Source organism: Lycorma delicatula, chromosome 5 (genome assembly GCF_047948215.1).
Source record: "Lycorma delicatula isolate Av1 chromosome 5, ASM4794821v1, whole genome shotgun sequence".
Lineage (NCBI taxonomy): Eukaryota > Metazoa > Arthropoda > Insecta > Hemiptera > Fulgoridae > Lycorma > Lycorma delicatula.
The window spans coordinates 132,133,558-132,154,392 of record NC_134459.1 but is presented as its reverse complement, the minus strand read 5'-3'; the positions used below and the strand labels follow the sequence as shown (position 1 = coordinate 132,154,392).

General features: G+C 29.8%; 1 protein-coding gene across 1 annotated transcript in view; it reads left to right on the top strand.

Annotated features, from left to right (window-relative positions):
* Positions 1–20,835, top strand: part of LOC142324540 (cytoplasmic dynein 2 intermediate chain 1-like) — an 89,965-nt gene that overhangs the window by 36,367 nt on the left and 32,763 nt on the right. The window contains exons 7-10 of the mRNA XM_075365378.1: positions 1,115–1,258; positions 12,498–12,608; positions 15,396–15,611; positions 19,486–19,661. Of these exons, the coding sequence (XP_075221493.1) occupies positions 1,115–1,258; positions 12,498–12,608; positions 15,396–15,611; positions 19,486–19,661 (647 nt within the window). The remainder of the gene's footprint in view (positions 1–1,114; positions 1,259–12,497; positions 12,609–15,395; positions 15,612–19,485; positions 19,662–20,835) is intronic.

Genomic DNA, 20,835 nt, shown 5'->3' with positions numbered 1-20,835 from the left:
ATAATGCTTCACATTAACTAATTTTTACTGATGTATTAAAAAACTTTTTTATTTTAAAATTCCTGTTTATCCTATATTTTGTATTTAAAAAAAATATATTTTATAATGTATGAATTTACACGGCCACTGGAGCAACCCCAGAAAACTTGAAAATTTTATTACATAGGTTTAAAGGAAAGAGGTGTTTGTGAGTGAAGCAATGATTCAGGAAAATTAACTTTAAAATCAATTAGGGTTAAAACAAATCTGTACCTAATGAGACTAAAATATGCTATGAATTCCAACAGTATAATCCTTCCATAATTTTTTTAATATGTATGCATTTTTATGCTATTTACGCATATGTATGCGTTTTACCATACCAGTAATATGCTCATTAATGAAAATAAATTGAAGAAAAAAATTATTTTGCAAAATGCTGATTCCTAAAAAGTGATTTGGAATAGCATTTATTATTCATACAAAATGAAACTATAATTTTTTGCTCACTAACTCCAGATGGAGTACTCATACGAATCTACTTTTCCATCATTAATCTTTGTCACGTATTTTTCAAAAAACTGGTTGAAAATACTAACTGTTATGTGCAATATAGACTAAAAAAGTTGCACTGACACTTCATAAGCTAACAAAATCAAAATAAATACAACTATATTTGTGTGTGAGTAGTCTATGCAGTGTTATCATTTCATACCTGCTGTAAGTAAGAATGTGTTTACAAATTGTCCTGCGAGATAGTAAAAAAAATATTGATTAATTTGTTTTTAATTTAGTGGCATCTTTGAAAAGTAAACATTTTTACAAAAATTTTTGGAAAAATATTATTTTACTTCTTACTATGGTTTCTTATCTTTAATTTTCTATTATTATTTTATATATATATTTGTCTAATTTCAAGAATTTCATTTTTGAGGATCCCCATTGCAATAATAATTTTCTTTAGATATATACAAAATAAATATTTCTTAAATAAACTTAGATTATTTATCCAATTATTATGCTGCAAAACAGAAAAATATAAATAAATTTGTTTTTAGACTTAAGTAATTATACATCAGGCTAATAATAGAAAGGGTATAGTATCATGACTTTTCTTTTATTATTTTTGTGGCAGATGCATACACAGACTAATGAGGAAAATCTGAGTGAAGAGGTTCAAACAGAAGATATAAAAGTGTGCTCAAAGTGGACTCAACATCCCGTAGCTTTCTATACTACAACTTCTGAGTCTCAAGATTTACTTCAGTGTTTTGCAAAGGTAAGATTAATTAAAAATAGTTCTTTCTTGGAGAATTTAAATACAATCGTTCTCATGTAAGATTTTTTCTATTATACATTAATTTTCCAATCTTTATTATTTTAATTTTATTGACATGTAATAATAGAAAATTATAAATTAAATATATTTATTTAATATTTGTGATTTGATTTATAATTAGTATAAAATATAAAGAAATCTTTTTTGTTGTATATTTATGGGTATAAATTTCTGTTATCTCTATTAATAGAGTTAAAACATTTCTTTTTCTAATTACGATAGTTTATACTGTATATAAAATGTCTTGTTTGTAGATTTATAATCACAAAAATTCTTATCAATTTATATATTATATTACAGGATGATTAAACATACAAAAGTTCTTGTACTATACGTTAAGTTTTGTTGAAACTATATTAAGAAACTTACTTAAGAAAATAATACAAAAAACAAACAAGAATCTAATTAAAGTTTAAGATAACGAGGAATTCCTCGTTTACTGATATTTGTTTATTACTAGCTTTACTACATGACACTAAACATATTTATATGCTTTAATATTAAACTTTACTAAACTAATACTAAAACTATTTTACATGTTTTGTTATCTGTCATGCTGGGCAGTAAAGGTTATACAAAAATTTCAAGTTTTAATGATAAACCAAACCAAAATTTATTGTTGATGAATATCTTTAAACTTAAGTCTTAATAATTTTAACTGGTCTTATCAAAAATCTTATCTGGTTATCTTCAGAGACAGTTACTGTTATTTATGGTGCTTTTTATCTGTTAGCAAGGCACACATTTAGACCATGGTCAAAAACAGTATTAGATTTTTGTTGTTCAACTCATTTAACATAATGGTTATTTTGTGTTAGTATATGAGCTAATAATGTTACATTGTCAAAAAATATGTTACTATCATTTAACACTTTGAACCCTAGAATACAATGGAATCCATGGACCTGGTATCCTGGGGATTTCTGAAGTATTTAAAAAAAAAAAAGTCCTTCATTTCATATTTAAGAAATGTTGACATTCTATATATCATTTTAAAAGAATAAAAAAATGTAATTTACTGTGAATATAAAACATTGCTACTTTAATAAAAAATTAATTAAAAAAGTCTTACAAGTGAAGAAATATTTCTAAAAAAAATTGCAACAATTTTTATTTTTCTATTTTTCTTATGATATGCATATTGTACTAGCTACAAATCTCAGAAAATCTTGAAAATGAATAAACATTTACACAAAAAGTCCAAACAACTTTATTTTGAAGTTTGAATATTTACACTTGTCATAGTCATATTTACATTAGTCACATTATTTGAATATTTACAAGTTAGTATTTATCTCATAAATAATACACTTACAAACAACTTCAGTTGTGTCTAAATGTAATTTGCTTTGGTACGATGCAGTCAAAACCACACTGATAAACAAAGTGCTACAGAACAATAAGGACACCCCCAGGTAGTTTCTTTCCTTGCAGCCTTTCCAGTAACAGTTTTTGCCTTTTCAGAAGAAAATTTACACACTATTGCAGGTAGTGCTTTTTTTCTCCATAGGGAGGTATTGTATCAGGCTGCTAAGTATATTTTCATTTAAAGTTTCTGTACAACTCCTGCTTTTTTTCTAAGGCAATGCCAATTGTTATAAAAATAATATTAAAACAGCATTTATGTCTTAAATGTTGCAATAAATGTTGAAGCATGGCACAAACAATGAAGGCATTAACAATTCACATGGTGATAAAATAATTTTTTTCCATCAATTCATTTGTTTTCGTTTGCATGTATAATATGAAAATCTGACCATTTTTATTATAGTCTACAATAATATCTAGTTTCGATTTGGTAAAGATACCTCCTTTAGAGCAAACCTGAACTTCAGATGCAGTAATTATGTGAACAGATTATAATGCCAGCACATCTCTGGTATCTTTCCAATTTACACAAAGAAGATGATCCCTCCCTGTGTAAACTAAATTTTTTTTTAGCTTTTTGGCAACCAAATGTATCTTAGGCAATACTTTACAGTTCAGCATACAAGTTCCAACAGCTTAGGTATTTCTAGACCACAAAAAATCAAAAAACTATGCGAGCTGTAAAACCTATCCACATATATTGTGTCCTTCATCTACATAATCAGTAAAAACTCCTTGAACAAGGGGAATTATAGAGCTGTTTGAATTTGAGTTACCAGTGTAGACCTCAATTTTCAGAACAAAACCAGTTGAAGAATCACAAACTATATATGAAGGGAGTTCCAGTCAATTCGAGACTATTAATTTTTAATAAATGTAGAACACACTTATAAAAGTAAACAATACTTTTACTTCTCAATGTATCTGCTACATTTATCTCCCTCCTCTATGAATCATGAGACCTTGCCGTCGGTGAGGGGGCTTGAGTGCTCAGGGATACAGAGTAGCTGGACCGAAGGTGCAACCATATCGGAGAGGTATCTGTTGAGAGCCAGACTAAGCAATGATTCCTGAAAGAGGGCAGCAGCTCTTTCAGTAGTTGTTAGGGGCGTGAGTCAGGACGACTTAAACGGCCGTATCAACATCACTCAGTCCTCTGAGTACTGCGCAGCTGAAAGCAATGGAAAACTACAGCTGCTTTTTTTCCAAGAAAATGTGGCTCTGCATTTTCACATAGCAATAATGGAGGCGCCTTCCTTGGTAAAATATTCCGGAGGTAAAATAGTCCCCCGTTCGGATCTCCGGGTGGGGACTACTAAGGAAGGGGTCACCAGAAAATTAAAAAATAACATTCTACGAGTCGGAGCGTGGAATGTTAGAAGCTTGAAAAAGGTTGGTAGGCTAGAAAATTTAAAAAGGGAAATGGGTAGGACAAATGTGGATATAGTAGGAATTAGTGAGGTTAGGTGGGAAGAGGAAGGCGACTTTTGGTCAGGTGATTTTAGAGTAATTAACTCAGCGTCAAATAATGGGCAGGCAGAAGTAGGTTTCGTGATGAACAAGAAGATAGGGAGGAGAGTGGAGTATTTCAAAACGCATAGCGATAGAATCATTGTAATAAGGATAAAATCAAAACCTAAACCGACAATGATTGTTAACGTTTATATGCCTACAAGCGCCCATGATGATTATGAGGTAGAGTGTGTATACGAAGAGATTGATGAAGCAATTAAACACGTAAAAAGAGATGAAAATTTAATAATAGTTGGAGATTGGAATGCAAGCATTGAAAAAGGCAAGGAAGGAAATATAGTGGGTGAATACGGGCTGGGCAAAAGGAATGAAAGAGGGGACCGACTTATAGAATTTTGCACGAAGTATAATTTAGTAATTGCCAACACCCAATTTAAAAATCATAATAGAAGAATATACACTTGGAAAAAGCCAGGCGATACTGGAAGGTATCAGATAGATTATATCATGGTTAAGCAAAGATTTAGAAATCAACTCGTTGCCTGCAAAACTTACCCTGGAGCAGACATTGATAGCGACCATAATTTGGTGATAATGAAATGTAGATTGGGGTTTAAAAACCTGAAGAAAAGGTGTCAGATGAATCGGTGGAATTTAGAGAAACTTGAGGAAGAGGAGGTAAAGAAGATTTTTGAGGAGGACATCGCAAGAGGTCTGAGTAAAAAAGATAAGGTAGAAAATGTAGAAGAAGAATGGGAGAATGTTAAAAAGGAAATTCTTAAATCAGCAGAAGCAAACTTAGGCGGAATAAAGAGAACCGGTAGAAAACCTTGGGTTTCAGATGATATATTGCAGCTGATGGATGAACGTAGAAAATATAAGAATGCTAGTGATGAAGAAAGTAAAAGGAACTATCGGAAATTAAGAAATGCTATAAACAGGAAGTGCAAACTGGTGAAAGAAGAGTGGATTAAAGAAAAGTGTTCAGAAGTGGAAAGAGAAATGAACATTGGTTAAATAGACGGAGCATACAGGAAAGTTAAGGAAAATTTTGGGGTACATAAATTAAAATCTAATAATGTGTTAAACAAAGATGGTACACCAATATATAATGTCGATAGATGGGTGGAATATATTGAAGAGTTATACGGAGGAAATGAATTAGAAAATGGTGTTATAGAGGAAGAAGAGGAAGTTGAGGAGGATGAAATGGGAGAAACAATACTGAGATCTGAATTTAAGAGAGCATTAAAAGATTTAAATGGCAGAAAGGCTCCTGGAATAGACGGAATACCTGTAGAATTACTGCGCAGTGCAGGTGAGGAAGCGATTGATAGATTATACAAACTGGTGTGTAATATTTATGAAAATGGGGAATTTCCATCAGACTTCAAAAAAAGTGTTATAGTTATGATACCAAAGAAAGCAGGGGCAGATAAATGTGAAGAATACAGAACAATTAGTTTAACTAGTCATGCATCAAAAATCTTAACTAGAATTTTATACAGAAGAATTGAGAGGAGAGTGGAAGAAGTGTTAGGAGAAGACCAATTTGGTTTCAGGAAAAGTATAGGGACAAGGGAAGCAATTTTAGGCCTCAGATTAATAGTAGAAGGAAGATTAAAGAAAAACAAACCAACATACTTGGCGTTTATAGACCTAGAAAAGGCTTTCGATAATGTAGACTGGAATAAAATGTTCAGCATTTTAAAAAAATTAGGGTTCAAATACAGAGATAGAAGAACAATTGCTAACATGTACAGGAACCAAACAGCAACAATAACAATTGAAGAACATAAGAAAGAAGCCCTAATAAGAAAGGGAGTCCGACAAGGATGTTCCCTATCTCCGTTACTTTTTAATCTTTACATGGAACTAGCAGTTAATGATGTTAAAGAACAATTTAGATTCGGAGTAACAGTACAAGGTGAAAAGATAAAGATGCTACGATTTGCTGATGATATAGTAATTCTAGCCGAGAGTAAAAAGGATTTAGAAGAAACAATGAACGGCATAGATGAAGTCCTACGCAAGAACTATCGCATGAAAATAAACAAGAACAAAACAAAAGTAATGAAATGTAGCAGAAATAACAAAGATGGACCGCTGAATGTGAAAATAGGAGGAGAAAAGATTATGGAGGTAGAAGAATTTTGTTATTTGGGAAGTAAAATTACTAAAGATGGACGAAGCAGGAGCGATATAAAATGCCGAATAGCACAAGCTAAACGAGCCTTCAGTAAGAAATATAATTTGTTTACATCAAAAATGAATTTAAATGTCAGGAAAAGATTTTTGAAAGTGTATGTTTGGAGTGTCGCTTTATATGGAAGTGAAACTTGGACAATCGGAGTATCTGAGAAGAAAAGATTAGAAGCTTTTGAAATGTGGTGCTATAGGAGTTAAAAATCAGATGGGTGGATAAAGTGACAAATGAAGAGGTATTGCGGCAAATAGATGAAGAAAGAAGCATTTGGAAAAATATAGTTAAAAGAAGAGACAGACTTATAGGCCACATACTAAGGCATCCTGGAATAGTCGCTTTAATATTGGAAGGACAGGTAGAAGGGAAAAATTGTGTAGGCAGGCCACGTTTGGAGTATGTAAAACAAATTGTTGGGGATGTAGGATGTAGAGGGTATACTGAAATGAAACGACTAGCACTAGATAGGGAATCTTGGAGAGCTGCATCAAAATGACTGAAGACAAAAAAAAAAAAAAAAACATTTATCACAGTGTTTCACTAGTGTCTGGATAACCGCAGTGTAGAAATATTTATCATTAACATTGAAACCAAGATAGGACTGACTGCTTCAACTTATTGTTGCTGTTGAAATGCTGGCCTTCCAGGAACAATTTCAAGAGCCCAAGCAGGTGAAAATCACTGGGAGTAAGGTCCAAACTGTAGAGGGGTGTGGCTCAAATTAAATAAAAATAAGCCAGCCAAGATCATGTAGCATTCATGTTCTGTGGTGGGCTGTATGAGGTCGTGCATTGTCCTTCAGAAACTGAACACCTTTAGTGATCATACAAGGTAATTTTTCTTGAGAGCATTGTACATATCTTAAGAACTTGGCAGAAGTACTCCCTGTTAATATTGACTTCAGGGTAGAAAATCAATGTCAATAATACCATTTTTATCCCAAAAAAACTGAGGCAGTAACTTTGGTGGTTCCGAACCACCTTGATCAGGATCATCACTCACTGATGTACAGTCTTCTTTAAAACATTTGCATCACCCAAATGTTTTACTGCGACTAAGAGTCTTATCACTGTAATGTGCAAGGATTTAAAAATAAATCTCACCAGATTTTACGCCTTCATTCACAAGAAATTTCATTACAACACACTGTTTCACACATCCATTCACTACAACGGACGTTATGTTCTTTACAACTGACTGTTGTTGTTTAACACCAGTGCACCATGTGGTAATAGCTGAGACTTGTACCTTATGTGTACAACCAACAGATGCGCAGCAATCACCATTTTCACTCTAGTCTAACAAAAGTCCTGGACTGACGTGAACATCCCACGTATATTTTTAGTTGATACTTATCAGGCTTATTTTTGTATGTATATGAAATTGTATCCTGCCTCTGAAACCACAATTCCTTAGAAGTTAAATTCTCAAATGGAGAAAACAAAGCTGAACTTATTGAAAGCAGACAATTTATAAATAGTCTTAATTTGTGCAAAGGATCATGGCCTACTTCACTGTATTAAATGTAAATTTATATCGGTTATCACCAATATGAGAATTCACAAGAATGGATAAAAACTGATCCCTAGTGTTAAGGCTGGATGTGGAGTGCATATAAACAGATTAGCAGACCCCAATAATTGCTTAGTATAGGATTCTTTACAATACACATGCGTAAAATAATAAAAAAATGGATAAACCTCATGCAATTTTACAGTCGCCTATACAATTTTTTTTTTAAATTACTTGTTCTTTTCAGCTTTGTAAGATACAGCTCTTGAATATTTGTTAATTTCAGATTTAAATAATTTCTTCATACTTTCCAGAAAAAATATTGAAACAACTTCAATTGGCTTTGAAAGTTCATTTATTGAATTTTTTAATCCGCACTTTAATTGAATACTAGGATTAAAGGTTGATTAACTGTAAATGACCAGCCAATCCGTAACCACCTGCTTATATCAGTTCTTTTCCTTTTGTTTAATCTTTTATTTATAGTAGTTTATGATCATCCTGTGACAAGCAAAGATATGGTTGTTTCATCAACTCATTCACTTTGTTGTAGTGATACAGGCTACTAATATTACTGTTATTAGTTTTACTAGTTGATGGCCTATGATTGTGTACAATACAATTATTACCATCTATGTAACCTCATAAACAGGATTAGTATCCATATCATTAACTTTCCCCTCCGAAGCGAAATCATAAATTGGGTAATTCAAAGTTTTGACACAAATTTGAACAGTCGAATTATTATTCACCCCTTAAACAAAATTATTTTCCAAATCAGAATCATCACAACTATCGGACTGTGATAGAAAGCTGTGAAATAATTTCACAGTTTTTGAATCATAAAGGTCATTATAAATATAACGATTACTAACTTACCAATATAATAAAAACACTGCAAATAGATTTATAAAAATAACTATAATAACCAAACAAATCCAGTGACAAAATTATGGAAAAATCCACTCTATGAACGTAAACAAGCTCTTACCTCAAAAAGAGATTCCCGATATGTATCTTTTATTTAATGTTTCCAAAAATATCTGATATAACTGTGTAAAACAACAGTATCATTCAAAAAAAGAACTAAGGAACGATTCCATGAGCAATAATGATGAGAAAATGCAATTGAAAATTTTTAATGGAATTAAATATCATAGCCCATCAGTCTCCACGAATTCATGATTCAGAATGTAAAGATTCTAGGAAGAGTTACAAAAAATATATTACATGCGTAATATACGTTACGTTTTAAGTGTTACTGTTTTGATTTCTCATCAAAAACAAACAAGTTACTTTAATTATAGTAATTGCCCACTGACACACAATAAACACATGTTCCGTGAGAAGAGTTACCGAAGAAAGGGCTCAGTCGATTGTTCTCATTCTTTGAGTTGGGTCCGGTCCAACAGGTATAGAAGATAGGAGTATATAATAATGAATAAATAGGTAAACAGTAACAATGTTCCTAAATGCCATAGAAGCATTAACTTTATGAAGCTTATACAGGATTAAATATGTGACACAATACTGTGAAACCCTAATGTTAATAAGAACTTATTTTAAAGTAAATCATATTCTAAATAATAAATAGGAAATTTTATACCGTCCCAGCAGCAATCAAAACATACCTTAACCTGCAACCTTTCTAGCTAATATAATCTGATCACAATAACTGAAACAAGCAATAATAAATAATTTAATTAAGAAATGTTGGTCTCTGCACCAATTGGATGACTATGTACAGCTGAAAGAAAATAGTAGTCAGTCTTTTATTATTGCTGCCAGTGTTTTGTGACCATGTTAACTTTCCAACAATTTTGTTGTTTTAAATTGATTTTATTCTTTATTTTTGAATTAACTTAGTTACAATTATTCACCACAGAAACATTTTTTATTTGTTCTAAGTTTGTTTATTTCTAATGTCGCCTGATTATGGAAGTTTTTATTTTTTGAAGAGTGATATATTTTTTTCACAGTACCGTCAAAATTGGTGACCTCCAACCTAGTACTTAAAAAAATATCAGAGGCATAAATTCACTAAAATCAACTAAATAAGTGATCATAGTTTCAGGGTGTAACTAATTTCGTGTAAAAACTCTGACCAATAGGGTTTTCCCATATTGAAAATGCTACAACAAAATAAAATTTCAGGTGTTGAAACAAGGCATTGTATCGGAAATTAGAAATCAGCCAGCAGCAGAAACATTCATGCTGACCTGGAGAGTCAACAAGTAAAAAATTATTGAAAGACTGACAACTTGATTTAGATGAGACTTCTACCAATCACTGAGGCTTACAATTATATGAAACATATGCACCATGCCATGCCTGATAAAATGCAGGCAATTTTAGCTGTGATGGCCCATGGCAGCCGAAATAGCGGATGCACAGTAGAATGTATGAAGCAGCAGTGTTGAAAACAGAAGCCTCTACTTCCATCTCTGAGCCATTACTTTCATTGCTAACCACAACATCTCAAGGCCAAATAAGTGTTCTATAGAAAGCTGTTTTAAAGCTCACTGAAACTAGTGAACGCTCTTAATTAGATTGCATCTCAGTGTAGCCACTTTAAGAATTAAGTGTTAAAAAATTTTCCAATGGTGAAAAGTTAATCAATCATAGAAGTTCCTTTTTTCTTTCTGCAAAAACAGTTTTATAAGAACAGTATTATAAGATATTTAAAGATATAAAAATATTGATATCTGTAATATCATACAATATTGTACGATGTTTAAAGATCATAATGATATACACTCAAAACATATGTAAAGCTTGTCACAAAAGGCTCCTACAAAGACTGAGAAGGAAAATTAGAAGCATTGTCAGATAAGGCAGAATCCATTGCTGATACCAACCACTGTTGCCTTCTTGTTGGTAATAGCATCTGGAGTGATGGCAGTGTCATAGGGAACTGTCGTAAAATTGTCTAAGTCATAGTATATGTGGTTAAATCATCACGCAGCTATAGCTGAGCTATGGACCACTCATCCTTGCTGTGTCTTCCACGCCATCATCGGTACCAACCTTTTCTATTACTACAACTTCCTAGTGGACTTCCAGGACCAAGAATGGACAAGAAAATCCCACTTTACAAATAAATTTTTAAGTGAAATTCAGTTATAATAGGAGAAATGCAAGAAAGTTGTGTGTAGAGTTTAATTTAATTTCATGCAGTAGTAATATAATCCTTGTACTATGAGGGGGAGAACTTCAGGTAAAGAACCATTCTGTTGTTTCATTTTCAAGTAGTAAATATATTCCAAAAATGGTTCCATATTCAGCAAAGTAATAGATTGTGAAGTGGTGCAAAAATATTGCACTACTTGAAGATGTACAAAAGATCATCATGATATATGCTCAAATCAGACGTAACTTGCAATCGGTAGAAGAATATGGGTTTGGATGAAAGATCATACAAAAGAAGATATGAGTTAGTCAAGAACAAAGGTATAAAAAAAATATTTACTGTAGACCACCAACTAAAGCTAGTTTCTAGTCCGATAGCATCATCACTTTATTATAAAATGGAATTTTGTTTTCACAACTGTGTATCATAATTTAAGTACCTATTGTAGTGTGATAATTGATAACTGGTGAAACAAAACAGAAGAGGTGTAAATTTCAACCCTGTTTGACTTTTTAAGGTCTGTGACTACATGCTAGGGACACATAAAAACCACTATGATCAAAGAAATCTAAAATTAACCAGAATGCTGAATTAAATGATTGCTGACTGAAGATATGTGAGCTTGCTGATATTGCAAACATCTTGATAGACTATGTCCACTAAAGTTTATTTGATATTTTTGATTTGAAAAAGCTTTTCACTTGATGCCGCATTTGTTGACAGTTAACCAAAAACTCATTCGAATGAACACTTCTCAAGGGTGCTCAATTTACTAAAGCACTATTCTATTGAGATTCTTCAATGTTTTATAACATTAAATAAAACTACATGCTAGATACCAAAAAGAAAGTGGGAGGGTGAAAGTACGCAAAGGAAGTGAAAACATCCGTTCTACGTGTATACAGAAGAGAGAGAAAAGGAACATTTGGGACAGAGGTAATAGCAGGATAAGGAGAGACGGAGAAGCTACGTTTTAAGCAGACTAACAATAATGAAGAAAAGTTAGTACACAAAATATGTACTAATAATACAAAATATAAACTATCAAGATAATTTTACATAAACAGTATTTAAATATTTTCTATCATTTTTTACTAAATAAACAAATGTCTCAAAATTAACTATGTCAATGCTAAAAATCAACAACCTGTGAGGCAGAATGGTAGCATCTTTGTATTTAATCTGGGAGGTTCTAGTTTGAATCACTGTGAGGGTAGATATTTTTACACACTAAAAAATTTATGCTTTAAAAGCAAGTAAAATTGGATGGTTAGTCTGTAGGTGCTTAATGTATAAATGCCATTACTCACTTTCATACTCACAATTCCCAATACAGCTATGTCGCTGCTGAGAGTCAAATATGAGTATCAGCTGAACAAAATGAATGTGTTAGTTTTTGTAGCAAGTGCTGCAATTATGAGAAATCCACATGAATTTAGAATAAATAAATTTATTCAGAACATAAAAAAACCTAATATTGAAACATTTTTCAGGAAAGATTAGGAGTAGGTGGTGATGATATTGACACAGAAAATGAAGGTTACATTTATAATAACCCAATTAATTCTCTTAGACTTCACAACTTCTTTTCAGCAGCAGCAGAGGTAAGTTTCAAAGTCAATCTTTCAAAGTGTGATAATAATAATAATAATAATAATAATAATAATAATAATAATAATAATAATAATCAAACTGCACAGTGACATCATATAATATTATTTTATACAGAATGGCTACACAGTGAACATCTTTACTTCAAGAAAAAAGCTCTGATCGATGTGTTTTGTACTTATGTTATCATGCATCTGAACTGTTTGACAGATTTCTTTCTCTTCTGAAACTGTACCTTGTTGTTACCATTAATATAGAATATTATTTTAATACAATCTTTTTTGGTTTTGCAAATGATTTTTAATAAATCTTGTTTAGACTATCTAAAATTTCAGCTAATTATGGCTGCTCTGTTGATAATTTTGAATTTACTACATTCTATTTTTTTAAGAATGGAGTAATTAACAAATAAAAACAAATGCAATGTTTTAAAGATACATTTTATTTATTCATATATGATAGCTTTTTGACTCTGCCATTTATTTAAAGAACATAAATAAAAGAGAGTAGGATCAGAGATTTTTGATGACAGTACTTTCTTACTTTTATCTTAACAATCAATATCATTCAATCTTATAGTGTTATATAAATAAATATTACTATGTGATATGCAGTTTATATTACTTTAAATAATTAAGAAATAGTAACCACTGCAGGTTACTGATTATGATAAATGAACCACCTAATATGTTTAAGTAAAGAAACCCATCAATTTAGCCAATATAAATACTCCACTATCAGTAAATATTTAGCTCTTTTTCTGCATAATAAAGCTTCTGAATTTGATCATACTTTTCTATTTGTCTTAAATTTCAATTTTATGGGAAGATTGATGCATCGTGTATCTAACAAAATAGATTGAAAATTCTCTTAATATTGTTACAACTAAAATAAATTGACCTATTTACAAATGATTAATAAAATAATGGCTCAAAATTTTTTTTAAATAATATTTGTTTAATAAGTAACAAATTAAAATAAATATAATCTAAGCTGTGTGTACAAAATGTGAAATATAATGATTAACATGCTGTATGGAGCAATAATTAAAAGATGTCTCTTGATTTGAGAGTTCTGTTCACCTAATACTATATTTGGTTTTCCATTTCTTATTATTATTCCCATATGGTAAATATAGTTGAAATTTTAATATGGTTTTAAATATTTCATAAGTTCACAATGAAGATAAAATGTATGCAAGGCAGATAATTACCACTCAAAGATGACAATTTAAGAATAGTGTGGGGGTTAAAATACAATAAACTAGTTTATAAACAACAAAGTTTGCTTGTTATATATTGAATTAAAGAAACTTATAGAGATCTCTACAATGAGATTGAATTATTAAACTGAAAATTAAAATAAGTGAATTTTATTTCACTGTATAAGGTTTAATCACACCAAAAAAAAAAAAAATACATAAATAAAAAAAATTACTAGAAATATTGTAAGTACTATTTTCAGTGACACTATGCAACACTGACTGACAACTGTTGAGAAGGTACTACCATTATACCCTAATTTCTGTACTTTTAAATAAATAAGGTGTCTGAGGGAAAAAAATAAGTTCATTGAAAACCAATGAAAGTTTAAGCATTTAAAAGTGTTCCGAGGAAGTATACACATAACTGTACAGCATGATGCTACACAGTTGCATAAATGATCTCAGAAATAAATAAATTTTAATCTTAAGATGGAGTAAAATATAAGAAAAAATTATCTAATTCATACCTGCTGAAAGACAGTCTGGAAATGATGGTTACATCAGGATTGAAGATAATATGTTTGGTGATGAAACTTCTTCGGCACTGCATCTCTTCATTCCCTATTTAAAAAAAATAGCAGCTGTCATTTTGAAACAAATTTTTATGAAAGATTGTTTCCACATATCTTGTTCTGCTTAACAGCAAGAAATTAGCAAATGCATTTGGCTATTAATGTATCACAAACATATAAACAGTTCAATGCCAAAAGGTTTTGTTAAAACAAGTCATTGCTTTTTTTATTAAATAATGCTAAAACAATACATCATTATATTAGCAGTCTTTGCATATTCATTCTAACACAAAATGCAGTAGGAGCAATCCACTCAACGTGTGTATTTTCATACATTCTTGTTGAACGACTAGAATAGGAGTAAAACCAGCTCTTGTTATTTAGATATAGCTCTTTGCAACATTAATAGGAAATAAAGAATTTGTATTTAAGGACTCAATAAGTAAAACAAATTACAGTTTTTATTTTAAAAGGTCTATTATTTTAATGTTGCACCTAAATCCATTTTTACAGTATGGTATAAACTTATGTGGAATAATCATTGTATGGATAAAGGTTTCTTTAGAAAAATATTTATGTACCATGTGTACTTTGCAAAAACAAAATTTTTCCTGGTTAAATCTATTATGAACATAACATTATCTATAATGAACATAAAAAAAAATGTCATTCAATTTTTTTTATAATATGTTCATTCTAGTTCTTTGGTATGGTATACTGTCTTGTGGTCAATGAAAGAATATGTTGCCAGCTAACATATGTTCATAAAAATACATAATCTGAAATTTATAGCCTTTAAGTACTCTTTATTCCTCTTTCCAACTTGATGTAGAATATCGTAAGTAAATTAACTCTAGTGTATTATTTGTTACATTCCAATTAGGAGAAATTTTGAAAGGTGTTAATAAGATTGTATTTTTAAAAAATGTGAATGACACAAAATGATAAGAAACACATGGGAAAGTTGTAATATATAAAAATGTATTAACATTTTTATTTTATAGGTGATGCTGGTTCTGTTAGAAGAAGAAGAAGAGTCCATGAGAATGAAATGTAAAAGCGTACTATCACAAAAAGAAAAGAATTTAGGTTTCAGTGATGGACATATTCCTATATTAGTGAATAATGTAGAATTTCTAGAAGAAAGAAGGATAAAATTAATACAGTTTTCTTTAACAGCTCAAAATCAAATTGTAGCAGTACATGAAGCATCAAAAACAGTGAGTTTTATCTGTCAGTTATTTGACTAGTAACCAACTGATTAGTTAAATTTCAATAAGATTTTAGTTTTATAATGTTATGATTAATTGATGTTTTAGTTAGTAAGCTGCTTTAAAAAAAAAGAATAATTTTGACTTAAAAAAAAGTCAAAGTACTACTAGCTTTCATGGCTGGGGGAGCTTTTGTTCTGGGAAATAGAAGTAAATGAAGCATAATAATGCTCAACATCTGCATTACATAATACTAGTGAAGCACAAGTACTTACAGTCAAAAACTCTAGAGAAATATGAAATAAAAATTGTAAAGAATAAGACTCAGAATTAGAGTGAAGGATAGAAAAAAAAGAAAAATAGAAGTATTTTAGGAGATGTATGGAGATAATCAGAATTTTTTACACGGTATTGAAGAAGAGCATGAAAAGAGACAAAAATTTCTGTTACAATTTATGAAGAATAAAGAAGGAAAACTGCTCATTAAGAAGATTAGATAGACGGCATGAATATTTTAGGGAACAATTCAGCTAGTAGGGTGATGCAATGGAGATTTTGCTAGAAAACTACCCAGAAGTAGTAGTAGAAGCAGCAGAATAGTATATCACTGTTCAGACTCAGTGCATGTTATTAAAATTTTATTTAAGGGCTTGAAATTTAAAGGTCTTTCTATCAGTTCACACTTGGCACTCCTGGCAATTCAGCGGCTCCATACACACTATATATGCTGGCTCCACACTACATTCAGGCAGTCTTCTTCCAGCCTTCTTCTATCAATCTTCATGGACTCAGTACAAACTTACAAAATATAATGTATATTCTTTAACAATGTATCATTTATAGAATCATTAAGGCATTTATATTTAATTATACATAATTTTGTATTATTCATTCAAGTATTAAAGGATCATATCTAATTACGAGGTGATAAATGTCTGTTTATTATTTGAACCAGCGGAAAATACATAGAGTAATTACCCTAACCAAGGCAGACATTAACTCTACAATCACTAAGGGAGAACTGCAGACAGCGGTTAAAACACTGAAAATTAGAAAACCATCTAGGTACCATGAGATTGCGTATTGTATGGGAGGTCCTGGTGAAATGAATTGTTAAGAGTTTAGAGTGCCATGGCAAAAACTATCAAATGATCTATAAAAAAAAGGGTGACAAAAGAAATTGTAAAAACTGTAGGGATACCTTTAATCAGAGTATCTGGTGAAATTTATTCAGAATCCCACTTAACAGACTTCACAGTAAACTAAAACACCAATTAAAGGAGCTAAATGTGGTTTTTGTCTGCAATGAAGTACTCAAGATTTGATTTTTGTTCAACAGATATTAGAAAATATTTAGAGTTTAGTAAAGAAATATTTCTTAGGTTTCACTGACTTATTTAAAATATTTGAGTACCAAGGAAGATTTTATGAAAGAAAAGAAATATATCAGTTCACCTTATTATTGCTATAAATAATTTCTTACAGGAACTACAAAAGCTGTATTAGAATAGGAGATCTATTGTCACCAGACATACAGGTTTTGTATGGGGTAAGACAGGGAAATATACTAATCTTTTCTCCTTACTTGTAAATTAATACTGTTGAATGGAATTATGAAAGTTTACAACACAAAGGGGAAAAATTTCTACATAAGTAGTTATGATAAATGGAAATGGTGGTTATCTTAGAACTCATTTGTAGATAAATGACTTTGTACTTTTGACCAGATCTGTAAATCACCTTAACCAAAATTTAAAATTTGGAATAAAGGACCAGAAAAAAATATGTCAATCAGTTTGGAAAAGACAAAAATAATCAGTAATTAAGGAGAAGAAGAAAATAAATATATACTTCAACGGCAAATTCTCAATGAAACATCAAGGTGAACTATTTATAAAATTTGTTGGGTGAATAGTCTAGTGGTTTAAAAAAAAAAATTTATCTGTATAAAATGTATTTTTCTTTAAAATTATGTTTTTTTCTCAATTTGTCTAAATATTTTTGAAATAATTTATAAAAGGATTAGTTGACATTTACCCATAAAATACCTTCAATTTAAAAAAAAGCTTATTAATGGCTTAAAGGCTTAATTTTTTAAAGAAAAGCAAAGAAGATATCAATTTTAATTTTCAAACAAAAAAAAAATCATTAGAATAAGTAATTGATATTAAGATAAAATGTAAAACGAAGCAAAAGAATTTCAGAAAGTATAACTGAATTTTTAAAATCTTTTATTTAACTCGCTTTAGGAATAATCAAATCTTCCAACTGCTATATATTTTGCTCTATCGTACGAAAATCAATGAAATTTGGTACATGTATGTAACTTCGATGACAATACAGCACTATGGTGTCGGAATTTGATATAACCCACCCCCACACACTCTACCCCTAAATTATGCAATTAGTTGAAAATTTTCATTTTTCATGAACTATCGTATGAAAATGATTGAAATTTGGTACACGTATGTAACTTCTATGTGTAAAAATAAATATTTTTAATTTATTTTTTAGTCTTAAAAAAAAAAATACAAAAAAAATTACAAAAATATTTGATTACATATAAAAAATTATTTTTTAAAAAAGCTTTTATTTAAGTAATATTAATATTAACATTAATAAAAAAAGGAAACAAATTAGAAAAACCCTCTAAAAAGTAAAAAAATAACAATTAAATCAAATTGAGAATTTTAAACAAAAAATTCTCAATTTGATCAAACCTGGAAAATGCACCCACTCGCTTTCTTTGTACATGTTCGCACATAGTTGAAGTTCCTCTTCGAATTCTGCTTGTAATCTAAGCCAAATTGAACGCACTCTTTCCGCTAAGAATTTCATTTTAATTAATTATGAATTTTTATTTAATGAATTCATAATTACGATTACAATTATAATAATGATAATAATTAATCATTTTTCAGATTACCGTCAAAATGTAAATAACTTTGTGCAAGATTTCTAAATTTAATTTTTATTTTTAATCTTATTAACTAACCCTTAAAGGTCATCTCGATGCAAATTTGAACCATCAAATAATTAAAACTTGAGTTATTTTATTACAGATAAATAAAGTATATACATATACTAAAGAACCTCATTAAACAAAAAAATATATTTTAAGTACAGCAAATGTCTATAAATACTTATTCGAATACATTGTTATAAAAACTGCGCCACGTTTTTATTTAACTAAATATTTTCATTACTTTTAATTTTAAAATTTAATAATTATTACATTTATTTATTGGTTATTTATTAGATATTTATATAATTTATTTTTTACTTTTCAGTGCATTTTTATATTTGTTAATATATTATATTTTTTTGTTTAACATTCTCAATTTGATTTAATTCTTTTTTTTTACTGTTTAGAGGGGTTTTCTAATTTGTTTCCTTTTTTTATTAATGTTAATATTAATATTAGTTAAATAAAAGCTTTTTTAAAAAATAATTTTTTATATGTAATCAAATATATTTTTGTAATTTTTTTTCTCCATGTTTTAGATAATAATTAGCTACATAGTCAAGCTGGCTGCACGAACCCTATTTCTTGAAGAGTTTGTAAATAAATGTAACAAAACTGTAAAATAGTAGGTGCGTTAATGAACAACTATGGAGATTACCTATTAAACTATTATTTTTTTATATGAGGAAGGAACTATGTGCCTCTGTGGTTGCACTATCTTATGTAAGGACTTATGATATAAATTTTAATAAATGGGTTAATAATTGTACCTTCATCCTTACCTTATTTAATAAATTCAATTATTTAACCAATAAATCTGTTTCCAGGTATTTATTTTAATTTTCCATAAATAAAAAATGTAATATTGCACCTTTTATAAAAAACTAAAACTTAGTTATAATATTAAAACTGTTTAAGATGGCTGTGTTAAAGCAGGAATCTCACTCATTAATGGAAGAATCTCTTGGAAGATGTATGATCAGTGTTTGGAGTATTCATGAACCATCAATGCCTCAAAAAATTCTTGCTTCCCCAGATGAAGTTTCAACAGTAATATTTTATGAAAATTTTGTTATTGCTGGTCTCAAAGATGGGTAAGTAAAATTTACTACCTAGATGTTATAGTTATTTATATATATAAATAAAATGAAATTCAACCTTACCAACAATTACTCCACGTTCTCTTTTCTAGCACTTTTGGTCATTCGACCATCCTCAGGAAAAGTTATTGTTCAATTTGGAATGTAACTTTAATTTGGAATGTATGTGGAATGTAACTTTAAAAAAAGGTAAAATTACAACAACTGGTCGTCATAGTATAAAATTAGTCATGTCTGTTGTGTATGAGAGTCACAGTTATTATCTATTTAGTTGTTATATTATAGTTAGTTTATCTAAATCATATCAAGCAATATAGTTGTAATTTAACTATACTACAAGCATTTTAACAAATAATTATATGATAAAACTGTTAAGATAATCAACATTAATAAACTTTTAACTCTTTGCAGCACAGGGTGTTTGTGAATCCTTTGAGCCCATGTTACACAGCAAAATTAATTCTTTCTAAATTGGAGTAAACCTATCTTTTGGTTTCCTAGGGACCCTAATGATGATTCCACAATGTTTAAAAAAAATTACCTTCCTGTTCTGATAAGGTGATGCATCTTTAACATCACTATGCAGCCACGGGACTTTTTACTTGGAAATGCAAAACTAAGATAATTATAATAGAAAAAAAATTTTTTTGGTAATTTAATTTTACTGGAGACAAAATTAAAACTCTGTTTATTAATAAACTAACAAAAAAACAATGAATGGTAAAATATTTTTAATTATATACTAAAAAATAACAAGATAAAAAATATTGATATACACCAAAAAAATATGAAATGCAACTTATTCAATCTATTAGCAGCTTTTGTTTTGAATATTATTATTATTGATGGTATTTTTGGAAACACACATTTGATTTTCCTAAACAAAGTGGAACATTGCATACACTGCAAATCCAAAATCTCTACTTTGACTTCTTTGTGCTGCACAAAACACATCTTTTATGCGATGACCTTTCAGCTGGTAGCTGGATCCTGACTGTCTTATTTGAATGGGTATAATTAGTTTATCTATCTTATAATTTTTTCTGCTGAAGATGTTTCAGCGGGAGTAGTACACATTTGAGCTTCTGATTTTGCCATCAGTCCAAAACTAATTTGATACCTGAAGTTTTTCAGTGTTAAGCGATCAATTGGGAAGCTATTGTGCCAC